The 22,130-nt window shown below is 32.0% G+C and overlaps 1 protein-coding gene across 1 annotated transcript; it reads left to right on the top strand.

Moving 5' to 3' along the window:
• Positions 1-2,572: 2,572 nt before the first annotated feature.
• LOC111040916 (liver carboxylesterase 2) lies at positions 2,573-21,078 on the top strand. Its single transcript, XM_022324991.1, has 3 exons — positions 2,573-3,370; positions 17,531-17,640; positions 19,095-21,078. The coding sequence occupies exons 1-3, from the start codon at positions 2,905-2,907 to the stop codon at positions 20,577-20,579; spliced, it is 2,061 nt and encodes a 686-aa protein (XP_022180683.1). The 5' UTR covers positions 2,573-2,904; the 3' UTR covers positions 20,580-21,078.
• Positions 21,079-22,130: the final 1,052 nt, after the last annotated feature.

Genomic DNA, 22,130 nt, shown 5'->3' with positions numbered 1-22,130 from the left:
CAAGTCAGTCACCTTAAATAAACACCAATACGTTAAAGGTTCGACAGACTTCTTATCCCCAGACAATATATAATCAGCATACCAGGGAGGCACGGGTAGTAGGTTCAAGTTATGGCAGACACAACAACGGATGATAAAAAGTGAATAAAGTAGTGGGAAAAAAGCCATTTAAGGACATGATACACGATACAACAGCCAAGGTCACTCATTCACTCGGAAACAGTGCAGTTTTGTGTGCTTCGAAAACTGTAAATAAATATTATGAATATATTATGAAAGTCACATGTGATTCTCTAGAAATCGGCGATTAATCTTACACGTATCCACGATTCCATTACCAGCATGTACTGTGCATTTTTTACATACAAAAATGCACCGGAAAACCACTAATGTAGAGTCATCGATAAGCTTACCCCACGGTAGTTCGAAAGAAGTTTGCATGGTAATGCCACTTTCCACGAGGGACAACACCGACCGTCCTACTGGAAACCGGCCTCGGTTAATATGAGGAATCCGTATAGTTTCATTTATCCGGTACATCCAAGTCCGTCGAATTAGAAATGTTTTGCTATGTTACTATTGTTGTCGACGGCCCCCATCTCGGGGTCGTTCACCGTTCGATGATCGTCGTCCATGTCGTCCAATTGTTGGGCCCATCGTGCCGTCTATTGCGCCTAACAGTCCGTCGTCTTGTTTCGGTGCCACTAGCACCTATTGAGTAGACAGACTTCCAAGAGGTATAATAAACCTTAGTCGATGAGAGACTTTCCGAGTGAGCGAATTAGATCCCCGATGGCCTTCAGCTTCGAGGCTCTCTAGAAATTCTCAACGTCTTGGAGATGTTAATTGAAGTCCTCCATCAGGTTTGCTTCCTCTACCTAGCACAACGCCAGTGGGTTTGAGAGCTCACAAAACACCAGTATCCTAACGCAGAGGTAGATATCGTGCTGTAATGGTGTGTTGAGTCCACTGATTCTGTCATGCAAACCCGTTATACTCGACTATTTTATTTAATAGTTCTAGTACGGCGGCTGCAGTTACACGTGTTTCGTGGACATAATCGCAAATAGCTATTAAGATTTTTTTCATTGTAATAGGAGGGGGTAGCAGGGGGGGGGCTTAGTCTCTAAATCTCCTCTTATTGAGCCTCAAAAGTCAATTAATTGTATTATTTATAATTGAGACACTGAAATAGCCTCTTGTGTTCACTTTAACGTATTATTTTATTGTTAGTATTATATGTATGTATATTGTTAATGTTATAATTGTGATTTTGTTCTTATTATTAAAAAAAACTGAGAACAATAAATTGAATCATAATCTAATAACAATATGTAATTTATTTGTGAAAGGTGCAAGTGCATATTTTCTCTTTATAAGGGAAAAGACGTTTAACTCTTAAATCACTCATAAAACGTTCAAGTTAAACAAAATATTTATTGATTTTAAAATTAAAAATAACAATGTTTAGATAATGCTGTATAAGTTCTGAATTTTAAACTCCTAGAGGTGAGCACTAGTCGAAACACTTTTTTAAACTTTGAGAATATTATTATTTTTTCTATAATTGTCAGTTAAAATTTAAAATTAATTTTTATTTTCGGATTATTAGGTTTATGTTTTATGTATCATGAATCACCTTTTTAAAACGTCATAATATACTTACATAATAGTTTTAAAATGCAAATATATGGTGCAGCACGAGGTTAAAGAACTCAGGTACTCAACTATAGATTAGGGTAGTGTAGTTTTTCTGAAATAAATTAAAATAATATTAAAATATTTATGAAAAACTCTCATTAAAAAGACGATCGTCTGACTCGAAGACTTATTGCGCATTATACACCCAGCGGTATATGCGCTAGTACATATATGTATTAAAGTTCACGTTTATTGAGGCGGCGTGCAATTACATATAATATTATACCTACGTATCTTAGACTTCAATCGGGTCCGAGCGTGACGGCCGCGATAATGAAATTCTGCCACGCGGCGCGATGGCTACACCAAGGTCAATTGGGGCTACTTATCGGTGGGTGTTGTGGGGTTTGAAATAGGGGTGGCCGAGGACGTAATTTCGACGATTATTATTAATATTATATTGTTATTGTTGTTCACTCGCGCCCTTTCGGGAAATTTACATTTTTTCCCGCCGATCGCCAGACATTGCACGCGGTCGCTGTATTATGTGCGTATTATTATATCACGGTATCGTTATCGATGAAAATCATCTTAAAATAATAACGATCGCCCACGTTATATATACGTGAATTTTTAAATATTATAGATGTACTCCCTTGCTTAGTTACGTAAAATATATTTAATAACATGTTGAGACTTGGGATACCATAAACGGCGTCCGAGTGAGCGAAATAATCGACGAATACGTCGCGTGCGCAAAGAGCGTAGCGTCTTTCATCGCTTCTTATATTATTATCACTCGTACGGTATATACCCCGCATACGAAAAATGTCTATATTGCAGACACCTCTCACCCCGTTTATTTGATGGTAATATTATTCGTAAAAATATACTTACGGAGAGTTTTCGGCCGCCGTTGTTGTGTTCCGTGTGAAACAGCTATTATTACGTCGGGTAGGGGCGGACGCGGCAAGTGGTCGGTTGCGCACGGCGCGGTGGAGGGTGCCACTCTCGGTCTTTGCCCCGGCGCACGGACGTTTTTCATTTCTTTCTTTCTTCCTTTCATTCGTCGTCGTCGTCGTCGTCGTCACGCACACAGTCCACGGCGGTCCGCGCACTACCACCGGCAGCTATACGATAATTCATAATAGATTTATCATAATACACACGACTACGTCCGTCAACAAAACGCTTGCATTACGACTGTGACCGCGGTATACATATTCATATATCGGTAACGAATACTATACTAGAAGCTATACCATGGTACCGTTGAACCAGACAAGGTCGTCCGCCCTGGGACGTCGCAACCGGATCCGAGGCCCATCGCTGCTGTTGGTGGCCTACGCGTGCGTCTGTATCTGTGGCAGCCAAGTTCAGTCACAGAGAGCCGGCAGCGGAAACCGGGATGCACCGGTGGTCAACATCCCCAGGCAGGGTGCGGTTTCCGGTGTTGAGGTGCAGCTCAACAAGATCGGGAACAGGGCCTGGACGTACCTGGGCATACCGTTCGCCAAGCCACCCATCGGCAACCTGCGGTTTGCGCCGCCTGATGTCGATCCTCCGCCCACGTGGAGCGGCGTCCTCGTTGGGTCCGCACACAAGCCAGCCTGCATCCCGGATCCGCCAGTCCGGTCACATCCTGTCCATCGGCTGTTCTCCACCGTCACTCCTGGTCCTGTCAAGATTTCCGAAGACTGCCTGTACCTGAACGTCTATAGACCCGAAGGTAATAAGCTCGTTCGTCTCATACATGGGTGAGAACATTTTTAACCAAAATCGTACTACCTTACCATTTTTTGACGATTCACTTATCGGCCAGACCAAAATGTTTATTATTTACATTACTTATCTTATATGTATAGAAAAGTATAAAAAATAGAAGAAATATAAAAATTATGTAATATAAAAATACATAGGTAGGTAGGTACTTACATGATGTTGTCATTTATTATTTGATTGATGGTCGTTGAATTTAACGGAGACTACCATGTAAGTATATCGTATATATGTACACACTCTGTACTACGGAGAACAAATTAATACTAAATCATTTTTATACAAATTATATTTTTAGTATTTTTCTGTAGGTACAACATAGCATTAAACTTTTTGGTTTGACTGAGAAGTGAAATGTCGGAAAAGGCGGAAAAGGCTGCGTCTAACTCAAGTCCAGTGATGTAATTATAATTTTTGCGGCCCAAGGCTAATAATTTGTCACTTTTTAAAATTTGCCACCCAGGGCTAGAGCATTGATTAGCCCTAGGGTAAATACGCCCCTGCTCAAATCCCGAAGAAAGTCACCATAATAAACTGTGAACCTTTCTAGTCCAGGGTAGTCCTAAGTAAATTCTAACGATATTCTATTTTATGTTATTCTACTGGTTGTGGAATGCTTATTTCAGTTCATTTACACCAACAGTCCTGAGTTATATTTGCTAAAATTCGCCTGTAAGTGTTTAATTGTCATATGTATCAATTTGCTGCTTGATTTTTTTAAGACTATTAGTGCCTATTAAGAATAACAGAAGACAAGAAAATGCTTAAACGTAACAACTGACAGACACTGTTTTAATCCAAAAGAGACAAGATCGTAGATAATGATGCTATTTGCAAATCTCTGACATTCGTTCTGTTTATCTGTCAAGTTGGGTATATTATAATGATTTTATATTATATAATATTATGCAGTTAATTAAGAGTGACTTTGCTCTCATAATCACACGAGACAAGCCTTACTGGCACTTCTTATTTATTTGGTTCAAACTATTATCACATTTAATATTTTGAAATGTTTATTTCTATATGTCTCATGTCTGCTAAACAATGTTGTAAATTATTCTTATAAAAGTATTGAAAAACTATTATTGTTTTCAAATACATTTGTAATTGAGTACATAATTATTAATTTGTACTAAATATTTATAATTACTCATTGGTATTGGACATTAATGAATGGGTTATCGAGCCGCATGAAGTAAATAGATGAAAATATAGAAATTCTGTTTGCAAACTGCTACATTTAAAATAAAAATTAATCATCACACTCTCGTAATTTACGAAGTATAAAAATTAAACTTTATAAACACTATGGGTATGTATTTTATTTTGTATTCCGCATAATGTTATAGATACGTACCTACGTCTTGTACTAATTAAATAGTGTATCAGTTGGTACACCACAAATGTCAAAGTTAATAATTAAATTAAACTTTATATTTATAAAAGTTATATTCTTATTTTTAACACATAAATAAATGTCCGGCTTAATTTTTTTTAACAATTTCAACTAAGAGGTTTACGATATTTCTTGTATTATGTTTTTCATCTGTTCTGTTTCCAAATTATATTGAAATTATCACTTTATTTTCTTCGATTTGAATTTAGCTAGCAATAAAATATTATTTAAAATAAATTGAAAATTACATTTCAGCTGAATTACTCATATTTACTCATTTTTAAAATAAAAGATTCTCAATTTTACTTTTATGTAATTTAACAATTTTGTGTACTTATGTGTTGTTTTGGCTAAAAGAAATGTGATACCTATTGAGTTAATAATTACAACTTAGGTAGTTCTTTTCCGTATTGTTACCTTTGGATTTTAAGGATTCAAATAGTAGTAGTTGGATTCTTAAAAATTTCACACTATTAAGGTGCGAGTTATATACTACGCAGGTATAATAAACTATTAAACATAAAAGTTTAAATTCAAATTTAACTTAAATACTTATACAATTTTGTTTATGAGAATAGTAATTTGAGCAGGCACTTATACACAAAAAAAAAAATTCAGAGGACGAATATTTATAATTATAATTTTTTTCGTATTAATTAACAAATTAGTTGGTCTTTTTTAAAATTATTTTACTATAACTTTTTTTGTATTTTTTTAGTTACATTAAATTATTATAGTTACATCGTTTGTCTTGGAATAAAAGAGTTACAACGTTAATTATTTATAAGTAACTTAGAGAAATAACGAATTACATTTTATTCATAGGTATTATTTAAAAATAAGTCCACTTTGACAACATTTTAAGAATGATAAATTGATAAAGTTTATTGAAACTACATGTTTATCAAAAATATATTACCTAATAATTGCAACCTTACCTATGTAACATTTTTGATTGAGTAAAATATTACAGAATACTCATAGTTTCGATTGCCATGCATTATATTTATTGGGTACAGATAAGTAATAAAGATTAAATTAATTTTGAATCTAACATAGATTTTTTACCGGTATAAATTACAATTAAATTGATTTTCATCCAAGATAATTAATCATACTATTACTGAGAATCTCAACAATCGCATGTCAACTTGATTTTTATATGGGTGCACCAGTGTATTTTATGTAACAATGTAAGACGCTCGTCCTAAGTGGTATATACATATACTTTGCGTGTACGCTCTTCTAGTTTTTAATTCATAGAAATATTCAAAGGAAAAATATAAATGTTGTCGTCCTTTATTTTTTTTTATTAGTATTTTATGGGTTAAAGAAATTATTGCTATTTTATATTCAAAAACTCAATGGCATGTTATTATTATTTTGTAAGTACCTATTTTTTAACGTTATAATAGACTAATTAGTCAGTTCTTTGAAATTACAACATGACTAGTATTGTGTAAAACACATTTTTAAGTATAAAATATCTCTATTTTTAATCTATATCTGTAATTATTATAACATTAGCCATTAGGTACCTTGCGATATTGTTCTGAAAGTGTTCTTGAATATGGATATCTACAATATTCCATTGATACTATATTTGTTTAAGTATTGTACCTACTGCATTGTAGACCTCGTTTGTCTGCCAAATTTGTCAAATGTTGATATTGATCTCGCATTTCCGTCGAATTTTCTAATCTATATTTCTTACATTATCTCCTATGTTCCTCTTTTTTCATTATTAATACTAAGTATTAAATCAAGTCTTGAAACATAAAAAAAAATTAAAACTATAGTAGCGTGACAAAATTTATTTTGAATCAACATTATAATATGTTCTATCTTAGTCACGTCAATATAATTATCAATCACATATATGTGTTAATAAATATATCGATGTACATTGTACCTATGTAAGATGTGTATTATATATAAATTGCCCTAAATATTAGGTAATTGGTTTCATATGTTTATGTATTACATCAGATACAAAAAAATACAATACCTATTGTTCGTCTCGTTTTCGTACGCATGAGAAACTGGAATTAATTTCACTCAAACAAGTGTTGATAATTTATAATATAATATTATTATTGTCTATCGTTTAAATATTTTAAAGATCCATAAGACACATGCTATAACGATTGATAACATTTATAATTATCCATCACGGGTCGACTAGTAAGCAAAAATATGTTTAAAAACCAATTTCAGATTGATAATAAATAAACGTGACTCTTAGTAGTAACAATAGTAAAACAGAACCCTGTTAATAAGGTTTTAAAATGTCATGAAATTCATTTTCTTAAAATATTTTATTTCTATCAAAAAAAAATATGTCTAATGTTAATTATACATAAACGTTCATATAGTCATCAACTTGTAAGTGAACATTTTAAAAGTTGCTTTATTGTATGAAACAAAGAAAATATGTAACATATTTCATATAATGTAGAAGTTGTTTCACAAATCTAAAGTATACGTTAAAAATTTAAAATATTAAGTTTTTAGATCACAAAATCATTATTAATACTTGAACTTTATAGAAACAACTGTATTACTTAATAACTGTATAAGAATGTAACTACTAGGTATTAATATGGTCATTTTATTCATACATTTTATAGAAATCGTTTATTGATTAGTTGGTTGGAAGTATCATTGATTATAAATACTAATCAATGGTAGTATTAACTAGTTGAAACTATATGGTTTGTATTATGTTGAATTCAAGAAGTGTTGTTCACACTTTTTTTATATAGGTAGATACTATTTCTAATTTATTTTACACTAATTATATTGTTATTTTAAATAATGGCGATCAAAGTTTTTTTTAGGGTTCCGTACCCAAAGGGTAAAGCGGGGCCCTATTACTAAGACTTTGCTGCCCGTCCGTCCGTCCGTCTGTCACCAGGCTGTGTCTCAAGAACCATGATACTTAGACGGTTCAAATTTCTACAGATGACGTATTTCTATTGCCACTACATCAACAAATACTAATAATAAAATAAAATAAATATTTAAGGGGGCTCCCATACAACAGACATGATTTTGTGGTCGTTCTTAATAAGAATAGAAGAATATAAGAAATATAATATATAATTCTAATACAAGAACTTCTTATAGATAATGGTACGGAACCTTTCGTGCGCGAGTCCGATTCGCACTTGGCCGGTTTTTTTTATTAGGGGAACCCTCGGCAACATAGATCATTGGGTGTGGGGTGGTACGGCAGGGAGTTTTTTTTGTATAGGTTTGTACGTTGGAAGGATTATAACACTTGTTTAGTATATGTGTGGCAAGGACATGTTGCTAAAAGCCCTGGTGGTCACTAATCCGGAAGCTAACAACGCCGGCCGGTACGTATACTCATAACGTTTCCGAAGATTGAGTTTACGACCTTGCTTCACCAAGCCACCAATCAATGTTTATTTGTATTTGAAAGACACTACCTATAATTTATTTTATGTTAATTACTTATTATAATATGATGTGATATTAAAACAAATTTCGGGGTGTGTGGTTTCTATTACAATTGAGAATTGAATATTTAGTAATACGATCGAGAAAGCTCATTTTATATTTTTTTCTTTTACTTTGCCATATTTTATTTAATTTTTGTTATCAAAAGATTAGGCACACTATTTGGTGAAAAGCTAAAATCAACTTCGAAACATATAAAAAGTTTGATCAACTACAAAAGTGGCTTAATTAATTTTTGTCTACAATGTTTTGTAAAAAGAAATCGAAGATGCGTTTTGGAAGTAAATAAGTGGTAAAAAAGAGAATTATGTATTGGAAAACTAAAAAGATGACTAAAACTAAATAATTATATGTCCACGTTATTCGAAAATTCGTTCTCAATTGTATTTGTTTTTTTGGGTAAACTTACTGTTCTTTGTGAATTTTAAGTATTTTAAATAATTTAGTTAAAAGGTATAATGTCCTCAAAGTTAAAAGCCTCTTTTACTGGTTAAGTAACTCTGTATCTGATATACCAATAGGCTATAATAATAATAATAATAATATTAATACAAAATAATAATACATAATAATATTAATAAATACAATAATTATATGTTAAATGTTATAAGTTTATTATGTGTAAAGTAGAGTACAATAATTTATATTCAGGTACTTACCCAATACACTGAAAAACATAACTAAACGATTTCATAATTTTATAGACTAGCGTTAGACGTTAGTAAGTAACTGTGTAAATCTGATTTAACTATATTATTGACCACCTAAGTGTTAAAAATTTGAATAAAATGATTAAATTATAATATAAATTTCAAAGCAGTTAAAGAAAAATCGTGATCTTAATAATTATTTTTTTATGAATTCAGTATCATTTTTTGATCTTTTTTTTGTTTTTGTTTAGCTTAAATGTTTTCTAGTGTTGATTAATTCAGAACGGATATCCTGTATGGTTTTTATGTGATAGCCCATACATTATATATAAGCACTTTCGACAGTTTTTTTTTAACTAACACGCAACCATTAAACTATAATAATGCAAATATCGTATGGTAATGAATTCCAAAGGAGGTGCCTACACGTACAATTTAAAAAAAAAATATATATTTTATTTTACGTGAAAGTTCTAAGAATAGTTTTTCACTGTATAACGCGCTTTACAGCTTTTCCAATGAATATTAATTTTTAGTACGTTATTGATGGTTTTTTTATTATACTCTGTACGACGTTGACATTTGGTGATGACATTCAGGCTAAGAAAATTAATAGGATTAGAAAAGTCAATCCGGGTCGAGACATATTAAATTAAACTAGTAGGATTTACTTCCTTAACCGATCACCTTAATCTAGTCCAATTGCATCATATACACCTATTGTCTTCACGTTTAACTAAATCTATATCAATGTGGTCACGGTGTACCTAATCATGTATGTCACATACAATATACTACATCCTATATAGGTACATTCTTTACGTAAAACGATTACGTTAGAATTAACAGAATTACAGAATGTCAGAATACTATATTAAAACGTAAACTGACATTTACATGCGACATGCTATGAAATGTACACAAATAACAATTTAAATTCCACAAAAAATCTAAAGTCTTGGGTTGCTTGAAACTTTAAGTATAACATGGCACTAGATGAATCACGTAATTGAAAAATGTAACATGTTACGTCACTTCTTAAATTGTTCAGTGGAGACAAAAACTAACACATGTACCTTTTTTTGCATTAGGCACAAAATATCATGATTATTTTATAGTGTACCTGTAAACTGGATACGTGCTTTTTTTGCACAGAACGATGTATTTATCGAACTTAAACACAAATCTGTAAAAATGTGATTTTATGAAAATTATGGACATGTGCCCTTTTTGCATTTAATGATTCATATATGATCTGACTTCAGAAATTTGGGATGTACAGAATATTAGGAATATTATTGTCAAGTATTTAGGTATACTATGTATAAAATACAAATATAAATATTATGCATAATATTCTAACAATAAATTATGATTCACAAATAGTACTCAAAATTATAATAATTTTTAGAATGATATTATTAGTTATACGTAATTCTATCGCTGTGTAAATGCACTTCTATGATTATTCTATGAAATTTAGGTAAGGCATGTTATTGAATTAAAAAAAATTACTTAGTATTCTCAAAGTCAGAGCTCAACTTTTTTGTTGGTATAACTTTTATATAAATAACTAATAATTACGTATATAATTAGTCAATAAGTACATTTTTAGATAGTTGATTTATGCACTAACATAGATACTATCGCATATACCATAACCTCTGTTGACGGTTTGGGTTTGAGGGTTTCTGTTATTCACAAATTATAACTATAGATCTCCTTGTAGATATATAAGAAGGTACCAGCTAAATGCATTTGTAAGAGAAAAACATATTGAAGTAGCTCTGTTTTAATGTTTGGACCGAGTGTATCTCGTAATTGAGAAAGTCATTGTAATGGATTAGATTCTGTACGTAGGACATAGGTCACTAGTTTAAAATTAATCTAAATATTCTAATAATTTGAATGTGAATAGTAAATATATGTTTAATTGTTTTACCTACTAATAGTCAAATAAATTACTTTAATTTTAATTATTTCATATAATATACTTAACTTATAGCAATTATAGGCTGAAAGTCTTCGCTCACAATCGTTTTTTCTGTACATTTATTTTATATCATTGAATTCAACAAATTTAACAAATTATATTACAGTGACCCACTCGACACCTGCTGCACAGGCTTTCAGAAGAGCGGTTATGCTGTTATATTCATATAGGTTTTTATGTTTCTATATGAATAACTTATGAGGAATCTTTTATCAAGTCATTAAGCTTTTTTACTCGCAATAAAATGTATCTTAAAACATTTCTTAAGAGATTTAAAATTTCACTTGTCTGTAAATGTCTGTCAATGTTTTGAATATTATATCGAGTTTCGAAAGTGATTATATAAATGTTTGGTGAATAATTTGAGTCTCTATAGTCTTATACAGTTTTTAATTTTTGAATTACAGAAATAAAACAAAATTGATATGCGGACATTCGTCGTTATTTCTATTTTATTTCTCGTTTGTCCAGATTCTTTTTAAAAAAAATAGACAACTTTCTTCTGGTCTCTTAACTGTACCAATATTAGATGTAATTTCGTACCAGAAACCTCCATCAAAGTTGAAAGGTTAACTATTTTAACTGCTCTAAGGACGACAATACATAAAAAAAATATATATACACACAAATCATTGTAAAAACAATACGTTAATCTTCATCGCTCTGCCAAGAATCTAAAATTAGATGCATACATTTCCAATGTCCAAAAATGGGTAAAATATATGCAATACAAGTATACTGACCCGTAGTTTAACGATTTCTCATTGAATGATTTTCTTGATGCAATTCAAATGAATAGATACTTGTAATTTTACCAAAAGTTTATTTTATCGTTTTCTATACATCGAATAGCTTGAAAATATAATACAAGGTAACCCGGTAACTCATAAGTTGATGTAATAGCAGTTCAAACATACTACAGATACGTAAGCATATTAAATCATTTAAAGTTCACATTTTAGCAAAATTCATCAACATTTGAAAATTACCTACATAATTGTAGTTTAAAATGTATAAAATGTTCAATTTTTATAGCTACGGATTTAAAATGTAAAATCATGTTTCTCATAAGTAATTTATCGTATTTTGGTATTTTTTTTTTTTGGAAAAATAAATTTTATTTACCGTAGGTATTAGATATTAGTAAAATTAGCTACTTATTAATAATAATAATATTATAAAATAAATATATTTATATAGCTCCAGACTGTTTTTACTCAGAATCTTTCTTCGTATGCAATGATTTTATTACATCATCTAATTGAAATTTAGCACATCCATTACAGTGACTCATGTGACAGCTAATATACAGAATAACAGAATAAACGTGCCCAATTTTTTTTTCAATACATTTCGTTTATATTTTCAATATTTCTGTACGTTAACTAAATCTTAATGTGTTAGTTATTAAAAAATTAATAAAGACAACATTTTTTACATCGGAAATTAATTAATCACAACTAAAATAACAAGAATAAAATATTTCATATTGAACTTTTATAGACTTTAATTAAAAAGTTTTAGGAGTACAACTAGACTATACGACTATATTAGTATATAGGTCAGGTGACTCTACTTCATTAGTCATAAACTGCCAATTCCACTGTATAAACTATATATTATAGATGGAACATCGAAAGTGATAAATAAAGTTTTCATGAAGTGCAGACAGTACTAATTACTCGTTTCATTAATCAAACTCAACAACATCGCGTGAGAATACTGATGTGCTGACGTGCTGTATTATGGAAACAGTCACGACAGTTGTTAAAATTATTTTCCGGGCTTCGTTCACCAGTACGGTTTTTAAAACTCAAGTCGCCTGTCATTTGGACTAATTTAGTTTATCTGATTTAGTTTTAATTTTAAATGCGTTCTGTAACACCGTCTACCATCACAATTTTAACTCGAAATTCGAATTGCGCGCACGAATAGAGAAATTTATGGGTAGTTGCCTGTTGGTATACACTTTATAATTTATTGACCATCTCTTGGTTATGCTATTAATAATGAATATGTATATTTTTATATTGGCATGAATAGTGAGTAGTGACTGCTCTAAACGTAAAACGGATCCATAATATTATATATAGCTAGTTATTACATCACGCCTGCAGATAAAGTGTTGTGTACGTAACGAAAATAATGCGTTAGTGCGTTACTGTAACGATGCTACTTTGTTTTAGCGCGTGTGTAATTTCGTTGGATTTTTACCGAGTAGCGTGAATGTAATGTAAATTATTTTTGATAAGTTATTTCTAACATTTAAAATTTAAAGTTTGAAACCTTAAGTATTATTAATACTCATACAGAAAATTGTGATGTTTATCAAATATTATATTGTTTTAGTAATTAATAAAGTATAATTATTAATTTCCTTAGTATACCATCATCAAATACTCAAATGCCACATAACTACATAAGTGGGTAAAAATCACAAATTTTAAATAGGCGAGCAACGAAAAGTACCGTATAATATTTACAATAAAAACGCAGGTGCGCTTTGTTGTTAACATAACTTGATGTATTTTATTTCGTCAGATTAGAATCAAATACGTTATTATTTGTGAAATGTAGGTATAATATATCAAAATAATAATATTTTTACTCATACATAATATGGAGTGAGTTAGTCGAATGAATTTTCATAAAAATAAAAATAAAAACAACTGTAATAATTCGCTTACCGGTTGTCGTTTATTTTAACGTACACTGCACGGAACGGTAAAATCGTCTAAATTGTCAATTCGAATCACGCAAGACAGCAAAACAAAGAAAAAAATAACAGACCTTGTTTATTTTTCTCTTGCACGCACAGAGTAATCTATATTGTTGTTTGTTATAATAAAAGGGAAAAAAACAGATGGTAGCGAACTGAGTCGATACAGTATACTATGTACCTATACTAGCTTCTATACCTATATAGGTATTATAAGTGTAGCCTAGGGTCGGAAACGTATAGGTAAATATTCAAACTTTTGAAAATTCAGTAAGCAATACTAATATTGAATTAGATGCATCGCCGCCAAAAAATTTTCTTCACAACATTTACGCTAGAAAAAAATCCCCTATAAATAAAATCTTCAGTAAAAAAAATTAACTTGACATTATCAAGCATTATCGTTGAAGGCTTAACAAAAATATTCCAACGCTTATATTTTTTTGTAATAATATAAAGATAAAGATTTATTTATTTATTTTTGACTTCATAGTTTGAATTTTTCAGTTTTTTTTTTTTTGAATAAATATTTTCGCTTAACTTTAAGTTTTTTAAGCTTATTTGAGTGCTTATAATAATATTTTTAAGCGCTTATTTTAATGATTTTAAGTGATACAAGTCCCGAGCTCTGGTGATGACCAATTATTCCAATTATTCCTCTCAAAAGATTCATAATATCCATCTTCTCGTCATACTTGATGGTCGTTGTAATTGTTTGCATCGCGCGTTTAGTGAAACACTTGAAACAAATCGCATTGCTATATTTTGGAAACTTTTAACATCTTAAATGATAAATTTAGGTCTAAATAGTTTAAGTTTACTTTATGGTACTTATAACCTAGAAAAATTGTGCCCATGATCATTCACTATTTGTGGCCATTCAAATCAATTATTTTTAAGAATTTTTTTAAGAATTATCATCACAATTAAAAATATACATTCCTTCTGATTCAATATAATTATTTTTACATCTATGAAGTATATTAAGTATTTGATTTTCATTTTTTTATGGGTTTACCTGCAAGTGTAACGTAAACGAATCGATGATCATAATATTATGTGTCAATTATGGAAAAAGAAACCGTAACACCACTCATTTATTTCACTGAGCTGCAAACATTTGGCAACATATCGACAATTATCTCTGTCCTATAAAACAAAATAGATTTTTATTTAATATCTAGTAACTGGTATTTAATTAATTGTATTTAAAATATATCTTGTATCATCGACTATACTGTACGTCTGTACATACTATACGTATACTCAACGGACGAATAATTAATGCTCTTGAGACCAAATCTATGACTCGATTTGTGGGATGCATGTTTTAGTGTCATATATAGGTAATCGTCGCATTTAACGTAAAATAGTGATAAAAGTGAGTTTATAAAAGTTGTACCTCCGATAAATAATTTGGTTGTTATAAAATTCCTAGGATATTCGTACCCTCGTATGTCATTTTGGGAGGTAAAGATTTCCTAGGAATATTATCCTAAGATATTCATATCCCCATGGAAGTATTATTATTCCAGAATATTTGTAGATATTCCCAGTAGATAATTGAGAGGATATGAACATCCAAAGAATTTAGTCTGGGAGTAATATGAACCTAGGAAAATCATACCCACGATGCTGAGGGTATAATTATGTGGATAATTTTCTGTACGAAATAGCTAGGTTCCAATAAAACATTATTTGAAAGCGTTCAAAGTATAATTTATATTTAATTAAAATATGTCTTATGTCTGTAGTTTCGCGTGAATTATTTTAGCTTTTAGGTATTACGACCTTGAAAAAAACAAATTGTTATACTAATGCAGACCGCGCAGGTGAGTCACTTGTTTCACATGCGATTCTGTCAAACCACGAGTGCGTGCGCATTGCTTTTTCTTTTAAAACGAACATTCAGTCTATTAAAAAAATTATACACCCTCATAATAGTATAGGTACATTTTTATAATAATATGTACCTGCATGCATAGGCATCCGTAAATTATTGTATCAGTAGTTAGTTAGATACCTACATCGTTTTTATACGCGTATACCGTATACAGATAGGTTAAAAATAAGTGAAATAACTTTAATAATTAGAGTTATTCTGTCTATGTGTCATATATATGTCGAAAATAGGACGGAAGACATTTGAAATAATCGCGGGGACTGTTGTTAAAAATCATTTTAATATCTTGACGGTGACAAGGTACTGTACACTATAAAATATAAGGTGGATGGTATAATACAATTTTAATAGCTGCAGAAGGTAAGCCTAGCATTGTATAATTATTATTACGATTTGATCACTATAATATTATACGATACATAAACACACGCAATAATGAAATAGGCGCCATTATCACGCTCAAAGGTAGGCGAACTTAGTATTTATTGTAGGAATAAATTGTATTGTTGTAACAATATTATATTATATTTAATATACTAGGAAAGGTACTGGAGGTTTCGGAAAAAAACTATTTTTCAATGTCATTGACCTTGATTTTGCATGATAATAGTTTTGTAATTTTTTACGTTCATATAGCTCCTATATAAAAGCAATTCATTTGGACTTAGCACGAAACGCGATTATGGAAAATACGATGGTATTTATTGTATATTTGTATTAATTATGATTTATGACGACGACGAACTCTATAGCGCGCGGGGTTAACTCGATAAACGATAAAAGAGAGTCTCGTTTTAATGTTGCATTGTTGCAAGGTCAATTTTCTGAGTAAACCGAATAGGTACAAACATTATTATCGCACTATATAAGTGAGTCAAAACTCAAAAGTAGCGTCGATCGAAGTATAATATATTGATTTATTAGTTATTACTACTGCCAAAATATGTGCAGTAATGTAACACGCGATAAGTTTGTTGTTTGTGTATGTTATAATAATTGGCATTTATATATTTTGTCCTGCACGTTTTCAACCGTGCTATATTTATGAAACCGCATGATACTTATGGAAATAAAACTTTTAGTCGAAGACTCTGTCAAGTCTTTATTTATAAATGGAGCTGTGAACTTATTTAAAGTTTACATTTATAAATTAAAACCCACAGCATGTCGTTTTAATAATACTCGTGTCAGGAAAAAAATTATTATTCAAATCTTCGTTGGGTATTTAATTAATAAAAAAGTTTTAAACGTTTTAATAAAAACAACGAAAAAAAAAATAGTAAAAAATAAAAGGAGAGCTTGACGTTCATTTAATAATAGTGTTTTAAGTTTCACAGATTATATTACATTACGAGGGTTTTGAATAATAAAATATTTTGTAATTTTATTTTGTACTCAGATTTTTAGCCAAGTTTCTTAACATTGAAGATAAGTTTTATAATTTATTATTATTATAACAAGTGAGATAGTAATATAATGTTGTATGATCATAAGACAAGTACCTACAATGTTCAAATAGATAAAATAGAAAATACAAAGAACCGCATATAGACTACAAACATGAATATTACACTGTCATGACATGAAAAATTAAGTTGAGAGGGACTGTAGACACGGGACTTACACACTTATGATAAACATTTACATAGGTATTAAATGCTCAATTCTATCAACTATGTATTAATCATAAGTTTCAAGATTTTTAAATTGTGTATAACTGTAATTTATATAATGAAGTGTCATTTTATAAACATGCAATAAAAACTGTCTTGTATAGTATTAAAGTTGGCATGCTAAATATTTATCAACAACTTTTTGAAAATTTCTATGTGGGCGGGGATAGGTACCTACACTTACGTCATTTTAGTCGTTACAGTATACAAATATAGCACCCCTACAATTTGCTTGTATTTGGGTCTATCTTTGAAATTTAATACATTTTTTTTTTTTTTTTGCATAGGTGCGGTTCCGGAAGAAAAGTTTCCAGTCATGGTTTGGTTTCATCCCGGTGATTTTCATTGGGGTACACCGATTTATTGGGACGCTTCAGTTTTGGCCGCAAGACACAAAGTATGTTCACCAGTTACATTAATATAATTATTATTTATTATTATATACCAAACAGAAACATTCCTGTTAAAAATATCTTAACGTACATTAGGTACCTACACACTAACCTTCTTCTCTTATACAAATGTAAGGTCTTAAATGTATTAAATAATTGTTTTCAGTTGATGGTACCTGACAAATGTATCACATTCCTTACCTATTTGAAACGTAACACTATAAGCCTATTACATATACGAAAAGTTGTAAGCTCATAAGCTAAAATATAGTTTCCTACAAATCATCAAGATTGCCAATAAGTAAATTTTAAATTAAGAAAAATGAATCAGGTATAGGTAATGTATTATGTGGAATCATATAGGCAGGTCACAAAATTTCTTTTGATTTTAAAGCTTTTACATCTGCTCAAACTTTAAATAACGATATTCAGTATTCTAGTATTTATGTTATTGTAACCTATAACAACCTAACTCAAGATAAACGATGAAATCCAATAGATTATGGTAAACTGTAACTAATCACTTATCCTTTATATCAAAATATATAAACTTTAAAGTTATATTTTCCACTTCTTGATGAAATATTTTATTTAAAAGAAGGTTGTCCTCCTAATTTTTCCAAGTTACTTACGCAAATTTGCTTTTGGGACATGATTTAGGGTCTCATAAAAAAAAATTAATTTGAATTTTGTGACTCTACTGGAGAAACTGTTTTTATGTAAGCCTATCGAAAAACGTCATGCCACCAGGGAGTAAATCACTAATAATCCCAAAACAAGAGGTAAATCAGGGCGGTTAACCTGTTTAGTATTATTATAAAAAATGTAATCAATCATTTTGACATTAATTTAAAATGTAGAATTTGATTAACAATTTATAATAACAACTAACTGTAATCTATATTGCAATTAAAGAAAACGTTTATTGGTGATATAGAATATAATTTCTTTAAATTACCTAAGTAATAATATGTTATTACTTTTTTAGCTATAATATTTATGAATATTATAATTACATAAATATGAAGATTCATCATTGATGAAGAAACTTTTTTTAATATTTTTGTTCAATCTAATATGAATAACTTACTTTTTACCAGTTTTTGAAAAATATATCTTATATCATGCATATTGATACAAAAATAGATCTGATTTTACTGTAGGTAAGGATATATGGTTCATGGTTTAATATTAGTGTTTCATTAGACCTATTAATATTAACAATTTTGGATTAACAGATTAATAGTAAGTTAATTTTAAAATTTATAATAGAAGGTATTTCTTCTGAAGTTATTGACATTTTAGAATTCTTTAAGTAATTCTTCCAAGTGATAAAATGTGTTTTTCAACCCAAGTATAAAATATAATCATCAACACTGTAGGTTAATGTACGAGTATTATATGTTATATTTTATTATATTAATATATAAAATATGTGTTATCTGGATTTGTGCCACAGGTGATCGTGGTAACGACGGCCTATCGGTTGAACATACTGGGTTTCTATACAGACAACACTGCAGAGGCGTCGGGCAACTGGGGACTGATGGACCAGGCGGCCGCACTGGACTGGGTGCAACGGAACATCGAAAACTTCGGCGGCGCGGCGCAGAACGTGACTGTGTTCGGACAGGGCTCAGGCGCAGTGAGCGTGGGCCTGCATGTGGTGTCACCCGGGTCCCGGGACAAGTTCCAACGGGCGATCAGCATGAGTGGGAACGCACTGCTTCGGACGGCCGTGATGACATCGGACGGACCGGAAGCGGTACTTGACGCGCTGGCTGACAAGTTCAACTGCTTCCGGAACACGTTGACCGGGTGCCTGCGGAACGTGGACGCCGAGTTGCTAGTGAAGGGTGGTGGTTCATTGACTCGTTGGGGCCCGGTGGTCGACGGCCTGGCGCTAGCCAACGACAGCAGCGGCCTAGAACCATTTCTACCGGACATGCCGGCCTCGCTTATGGAGGATGGCCGGTTTGCCGCTGTTCCACACATGATCGGCTACAACCGGATGGAGGATGCGTTCGATGCGTTTGACATTGGGGACGGCGGTGGCGGTGGCGGTGAGGGCATAACCAGAGATCGGTTTGAGGCGTTAGTGCGAGAAGACGTCGCGGACGAAGACGAGGACGATCGTCGGATGCGTGAGCTGCGGCGGCTTCAGCAGCAACAGCAACAGCAGCCCGCCTCTACGGCCACCACTGGTGAAGGAGTCAGTGGCCCTTCGGACGGTAGCAGTGTTGGTGGCGTCGCCGATGATGAGGGGAACTGTACGCTGGACGCCGACTTTGTAGTGGACACAGTCGTGTTGCGGTATGCCAGGCAGACGGACGACCCAGAAACTCTGCGCCGGAACTACGTGATCATGTCTGCCAACAAGGTATACGGGGCCACCGGTTACCGGGTGGCCGGTTACGTGTCACGTCTGAATGCCACCTACGTGTACCGGTACGAGTACAAGCTGCGTGCGACCAAAGCGCTGCCTGCCGCCGCCGAGTGGATGGACGCGCCACACGGTGCCGAGCTGCCCGTCGTGTGGGGCATGCCGTACTGGCCGTCGGCTGCGGCCATCGATTGGACGGCAGCAGACCGCCGAATGTCGGACACCATGATGGCAATGTGGACGAATTTCGCCCGGCACGCTGACCCGGCACACAGATCAGCCGCCGTCAACGTCCGGTGGGACGAGTACGAGACGCGCAGCCCCCGCGCCATGGTGCTGGACAAGGTGCCAAACATGTCACAACCTGAACAGGAACCTGAGTTCTGGAACGAGTACTATCCCAAGGTGCTGGCTGTCGCCCTGCAGTGCTGCCCCAATCACACCATAGAATCAGCCGCTACCACCATTGTCGGGGGAGCCGGGCCCGCCACCCTGATTGCACTGGGTCTGATGGCCCTGTCGTCGCCGTTGATCACAGACTCACTGTTGCTGGTGGTGTGAGCACGCCAGCTGACCACACGAATGCCAACCTAATGTTATTTTATCGCATGGACAATGATTATTTCAGTATAATATGCGTTACTACTATAGCTATGTAGTCCTTTAATTATTATATTGTCATTCTTACCAGGTCAGTGAAATGCGTTTTGAATTTTTAAACTACGAGAATGCCAAAAGCGCGCAATCGCGTCTTGGATAGGGGTTGGGCGTCAAGTCGGGAGCTTATCGATTTCTCTCCCTAAAATACTTGTTTTGTAAATGACATTGAATTCACGTGAAATATTACGCACGAAATAAATATTATAATAATTATGTAGGTATTGTATGAAATATCGGAAAACGATAACTGCTCCACTGCACCATCACGCCAGTCGTGAAAGTCGACAATAAGTAGTACCTTACACGAACCACACTGATAATTCGGTTTTATATGTATAAATATTAAATATATATATAAAATATAAATTAAAGCAAATTTATAAAAGTTGTCAAAACAAAAGTCAACAAAAGTATACAAATATTATTATAGTACTGTTGTTTGAATTTCTAAAACAAAAATTACCTAATATATAAAATGTATTAAGGCATTGTTTGTGATATTCAATTATTATAAAGATTTACTGTTAATTTGTGTTATGATGTGTTTTTAGAACTTAATGCTGTATTTTAAATTATTATAGAATTTTTTTATCAGTAGAAATTTGAGAACGGACTTGATTATAGTTACGTTTTGTTTCATAAATCTATACCTACTTTTAAAATTGTTTCCATAAAATATATTTCAATACAATCAAATACTCACATATTTATATTTTATTTCAGAAGTGTCCATAAAATGGGATTTATTTTTCAACAAAACTTAAATTTAAAATTTATTTAGAATTTGAACAATTTCTATAACTACTCTATTGATGATGCATAATATGTATGTAGGTATGTAATAATTACCAACATATATTTTACAGCCAATGCTTTTGCTCAATTCTAGGTACCTACCTATCAATAATTATTTGAACATTTTAAAATTGTATTTAACTGCAATCAAAGTGTGATTTACTTGAGAAACTATCACTTGTACTATCACATAGTTTATGGCTTAGGGTATTATTTTTTCCACAACATGAAATTTTAATATTTCATGCTACTCTCATATTTTTATTATTATGTTATTTAACAAAAATATTACCAATGTAATAATTTTAAACGGAAACCTGTAATGAACAGCTTATTTGTATAAAAAAAATGTTAACGTCATGTGAAATAGTGAAATATTATACTGAACGAGTCTTTTTATTTCTTATTCATAATTGCATTTCAAATCTTGATGAGCAAAATGGTGTACTACAAATCTCGTAGCGTGTTCCTGAACTTGACTCCTCTTTTCTAAACTTAAAATACATGATACAAAAACTAATTCATAAAATATGAATTGATACTTATATTCATCGAAATTATTAGAAAAATATACTGTTTCAGTTTTTAAAATAAAAATAGATATAGCTATACTCGTTTGAACATCAAAAGTTGCAAAGGTAGATTCACTGACAAATA

Source organism: Myzus persicae, unplaced genomic scaffold (genome assembly GCF_001856785.1).
Source record: "Myzus persicae strain clone G006 unplaced genomic scaffold, MPER_G0061.0, whole genome shotgun sequence".
NCBI lineage: Eukaryota > Metazoa > Arthropoda > Insecta > Hemiptera > Aphididae > Myzus > Myzus persicae.
Note: the sequence above shows the minus strand (reverse complement) of the source record. Positions and strands in the feature narration are given on the sequence as shown.

Bases quoted from the DNA above. Each gene is read 5' to 3' on its own strand.
- LOC111040916 (XM_022324991.1), top strand. From the start codon at position 2,905: ATGGTACCGTTGAACCAGACAAGGTCGTCCGCCCTGGGACGTCGCAAC. The intron at 3,371-17,530 runs GTAATAAGCTCG...TTTTTTGCATAG, and splicing joins GAACGTCTATAGACCCGAAG to GTGCGGTTCCGGAAGAAAAG. The intron at 17,641-19,094 runs GTATGTTCACCA...TTTGTGCCACAG, and splicing joins TTTTGGCCGCAAGACACAAA to GTGATCGTGGTAACGACGGC.